The sequence below is a fragment of the Peromyscus eremicus genome, chromosome 6, assembly GCF_949786415.1.
Source record: "Peromyscus eremicus chromosome 6, PerEre_H2_v1, whole genome shotgun sequence".
NCBI lineage: Eukaryota > Metazoa > Chordata > Mammalia > Rodentia > Cricetidae > Peromyscus > Peromyscus eremicus.
The window spans coordinates 65,220,080-65,224,801 of NC_081421.1; the positions used below are offsets into that span (position 1 = coordinate 65,220,080).

A 4,722-nucleotide genomic window follows, 5' to 3' on the forward strand; every position below is an offset into this window, starting at 1 on the left:
AGTTTAAAAATGTTTTAAGGAGTAGTACCTACATGGTTGGATGCTGATGCTCCTAGAACAGTGGTTACCAAACAAAATTCCCAGTATCAGATATAGAATACTTTCATATGAGTTGTTGGAACTGGGAAGCCTCAGATTCCCCCAAACTGATATATAAGACATTGTTCCTCAGTTGCAAAATATGAAGAAATCTAGGAGGTGGAAAGTTCCTCTCTGCTGATTAGCTTTCATAGTGCTGGAAGATGCTATGCAAGCTACTAGGGGAGAAAAGGTATCAATGATTTTACCCAGTGAACCCCACAAATTACAGTATTAAGCTGCAAGACAAGAGGTGCTACTTGTGCAATAGTAGCACAACTGTTACAGGGTAACTAGCTGTGCTCTGGGTTGGAGGCCTGATCCACAGGAGGGAATTCATGCCTAGTACTATGAACCTGGTTAAAAAACAAAACAAAACAAAACAAAAACAAAAAACACATGTATAGGAAAGTCATAGTCCCTAGGGAGAATCTTACTACCCCCCCTTTTTTTTTTTGGTTTTTCGAGGCAGGGTTTCTCTGTGTAGCTTTGCACCTTTCCTGGAACTTTCGTTGTAGACCAGGCTGGCCTCGAACTCACAGAGATCTGCCTGCCTCTGCCTCCCGAGTGCTGAAATTAAAGACGTGCGCCACCACTGCCCAGAACTTACTGCCCTCTCTTAGCTAAATAGATGTAGCATCAAACTGCTTTCTAAACATCTGTGTTTATGCTCATAGACAAATGCTACTCAGCTACTCACAAACTTAATCAGAGAAGCCTCTAGGCACAGAACAGTAGTGAATGCAGAAATTCATGACTGCTCAAGATGCTGAGAATAAATGACAACTGAGCACTCATTCCTAACCAAAACATTCCTCTAAGACTCAAAGAACATCCCAGAAGAGGGGCAGAAAGGATGTGAGAGACAGAAGGTAGAGAGGAAGGCTGAACAATATCATCTTCTACGCATGACACAGTCGCTGAAATCATGAATTCACAGCAGCTATGGTTACCTGACCTAGGCCTGTACAAGACTGCTCCTGTCAACAGTTAGCCATGGATGGTGGAGGGACTGGTGGAGATCCACCACTCCTTGTTGAACTAGTGTTTCCAGATAAATTCTGTGAAGGGGAGTCATTTGCTTCAGCTGTATACCCAGTGGTGATCCCAAGAGTCCAATGGACAGTTCCAAACCCATGGTCATACAGATGGCCCTGGTCAGTGGGCCATGAAACAAACAAACAAAAAATGACAAGAATGTGGGAAAGAGATTTGTAGGGAATGTGGTGACCGGTAGGGGTTGGGAGGGAGATAGAAAAGGATAGGGCTGTGAGTAATCAGAATGTATTATGCGCATGTACAACCATGTTAATGAATAAACTTAGTTATTAAAAATGTGGTGGTTGGACTACCATGTCACTGAGGTTGCTACTTGGTTTGCTCTCTATGTCTCTGATGCAAAATGATGAAGGTGGTGATGACTCTACATGGGAGAGTCATGTGAAGTCTTTTTATTTCTAACATTAACTAAATATAGGAAAGGTATATTGGCTTTTTAATGTAGCACAATTAATTTGAGTAAATCAGTAAGTTAACATTTGCCTAAAGCTGATAAAATCTGACTATAAAATAGGATCTGGCCAGGAGACAGTCTACATCTCAGCTGACTGCTGCATAGCTCACAAATCCCTTGGAGCAACTCTAGCTTCTTCTTGGTTAGTTACGAGATTTCCTGTTTTCCAGTGACCTGGATGTACTGATGGTATTCCCAGTACCTGTGGTACTGATGTTGAGCATTTCACACATTTATGGTATACCTTCCAAGTTGGTTGAAAGCACTCCTTTAACCCTTCAAGAGGGCCGCCTTCTGTCCCTGTAGATGTCCAGTAGAGTACCTCGCACACTGTGGAGGCTCTTGAGTATCTGATGTAATATTTTGCTAACAATAACAAAACCAGGCATCCCCCTGCTTTGGTATCAGTATTCAACAGAGCTGCATTGGTGGGAAGGAATCAGGTTTATTCAAGGACTGGCAATCTTGAGAATACATAGTGGGTTTTGCTTTTTATTATTATTATTATTTATTATTATTATTATTATTTTTGCCTCAAGGCTCTACCATGGGTCATGAACTTATGGAAAAAGGAAAGTAGTTACAATCAGCAGGAAGATTATCTGGGCAGGGGTCTTCTGGTCCAGGGGTCATGTCCTTCTTCACTGGTCAGAACATGTCAATGGACTTGGACCTCTGGTAGCTAGTTAGCTAAAATCTGATCAAAGGGTTCTCTTCAGCACAAAGGATTGGGAAGGGGCAGAAGAGCTAAAGGGGCAGCAGGAGAGGACAGTTTCAAAGGGGCTGCTGCGTTTCTTTCTTCCTTAGTCCTTGCGGCATGCTAGTGCTGCCGGACAAAGCCACCCGACTTCCAGAACTTGGAGAGTAAGTTCTGAGCTGCAAGAAATTGCCTGGTAGGCTGCCTTAAGAAGACCTGACCCACCCCTGGTGACTGCCCAACTCACAGGGATGTGGAGGATGTCCAGTGAAGACTGTCCTTTGTGTTTGGGGGACAAACTGGTTCACATCCTTGGTCATCACTTGCCAGCCATCCTATCTATCTACTCCCCTACCTTTGGATAGAATGTTTGTTGAATTAATGTCAGTGTGAATGAATAAATGGAAGAAGCGAGGACAGGATGGAGTGAGTGAATTTACAGGCTACAAAGACTACCGGAGACTCAGAGATTCTCATGAATTGCAAATTTATTGAGTGAGGAGGTACTGGAGTTGGGAGGTAGTCATTCAGAAACCAAGATGGAACATCTGCAGAACAAGATGCAGCTTGAGTGACTCAATGGCTTCTTCTGGGGCAGGGGGGAGTGTTAAGATGTGAAGGGTCTGGAAACCTCGGAGACCCTCGGGCAATCTCATGAGAAAGTAAAGCCTGCGGGCGCCCACGGAGAACACCTCCAGCTCCTTTGTCTCCGTGGCAACCTGGGGACCTTACTTGCAGGGCCAGGTAGGCGCCTGCTTCTGCTGGGTCTGGTGGCAGACCGGGACGCCCTTGCCACCTCCAGAGCCGCCCCCAGAGGAGCCGCCGCCGCAACTAGAGCCGCCGCCGCCGCCGGAGTGGCCGCCTCCGCAACCACCGCTGCCACCCCCGGAGGAGCCGCCACCACAGCCGCCGCCGCCGCCGCCGCCACCGGAGTAGCCTCCGCCGCAGCCGCCGCCGCCGCCACCAGAGGAGCCACCTCCGCAGCTACCACCTCCGCCTGAAGAGCCCCCTCCGTAGCTCTGCTGGGGGGCACAGGAGCTCTGGGTGGCCTGCTGCGACGAGTAGTAGCCGCCGCCGCCGCCACCGGAGGAGCCGCCTCCGCAGCTGCTGCCGCCGCCACCACCGGAATAGCCGCCGCCTCCTCCGCAGCTGGAGCCGCCGCCCCCGGAGTAGCCTCCACCGCAGCTGGAGCCGCCGCCCCCGGAGGAGCCGCCTCCGCAGCTGGAGCCCCCGGAGGAGCCGCCTCCGTAGCTCTGGCACTGATACTGTTGCGACCCACCGCCGCCGCCACCGGAGGAACCACCTCCGCAGCTGCTGCCGCCGCCGCCAGAGTAGCCGCCGCCGCCGCCGCAGCTGGAGCCGCCGCCGCCGGAGTAGCCGCCGCCGCCGCAGCTGGAGCCGCCGCCGCCGGAGTAGCCGCCGCCGCCACAGCTGGAGCCGCCGCCGCCGCCGCCAGAGTACTTGCTCCCTCCGGAACCGCCACCGCAGCCACCAGAGCCGCCGCCTCCGGAGGAGCCTCCGCAGTAGGAGCCGCCGCCGCCTCCTGATCCGCCGCCGCAGCTGGAGCCGCCGCCCCCGCCTGAGTAGCCGCCGCCGCCGCAGCTGGAGCCGCCGCCGCCTCCGCCACCGGAGTACTTAACTCCCCCACCGGAGCCGCCACCGCCTCCGCAGCTGGAGCCGCCTCCGGAGTAGCCGCCGCCGCCGCCGCAGCTGGAGCCACCGCCGCCCCCGGAGTAGCCGCCGCCGCCGCCGCAGCTGGAGCCACCGCCGCCCCCGGAGTAGCCGCCGCCGCCGCAGCTGGAGCCACCGCCTCCGGAGTACTTGACGCCCCCACCGGAGCCGCCTCCTCCGCCACAGCTGGAACCGCCTCCGTAGGAGCCGCCGCCTCCGCCTCCGCAGCTGGAGCCTCCTCCAGATGAGCCACCTCCACAGCTGGAGCCGCCACCGCTACCACCGCTATAGTAGCCACAGCCTCCGCCGCCGCCACCGCCGCCGCCGCCACCGCCTCCTCCACCGGAGGTCTTTCCACAACCCACGGGAGGACAGGGAGTGGGCTGCTTTTTCTGGTGAGACATCTTGTTTAAGGAGAAGGAGAACCCTGGAGGAAGAGCAGAAGAGCATCATTGGACCAGCAGCTAGAGGATGCTGTGAAGGATTCAGCTGCATCCATGGCAGCATCCTTCTGACTCCCAGCACTTGCACACTAGGCTTCTGGACTCCATTCAGGGACTGGAGAGTTCTTGCTAGGACAAAAGCCCCATTAGCGGTGCCTCCCTTTTCCCTCAACTTTGCCTGACTTCTGCTGTGTGATTTGGAGGTCAGAGCACCCACATTCCGGTCTCCTTCTTATCTTCTATCAAGGAAAACTCCTTCCCTTAGGGTGCTCCCAAGTCCCAGTCATGATTCTAAGTTCAATGGAAAATTGCATTAAATC

At 53.5% G+C, this 4,722-nt stretch overlaps 1 protein-coding gene across 2 annotated transcripts; it reads right to left on the minus strand.

Annotated features, from left to right (window-relative positions):
• Window positions 1–3,016: 3,016 nt before the first annotated feature.
• Window positions 3,017–4,363, minus strand: Loricrin (loricrin cornified envelope precursor protein). 2 transcript variants are annotated; one of them, XM_059264840.1, is made up of 2 exons: window positions 4,234–4,363; window positions 3,017–3,906 (listed from the first exon to the last, which is right to left on the minus strand). In XM_059264840.1, exons 1-2 carry the CDS (start codon window positions 4,361–4,363, stop codon window positions 3,017–3,019), a joined length of 1,020 nt encoding a protein of 339 aa, XP_059120823.1. The 2 variants fall into 2 exon arrangements, with proteins under 2 accessions (XP_059120823.1, XP_059120822.1); XM_059264839.1 differs by having other exon boundaries at window positions 3,017–4,363.
• Window positions 4,364–4,722: the final 359 nt, after the last annotated feature.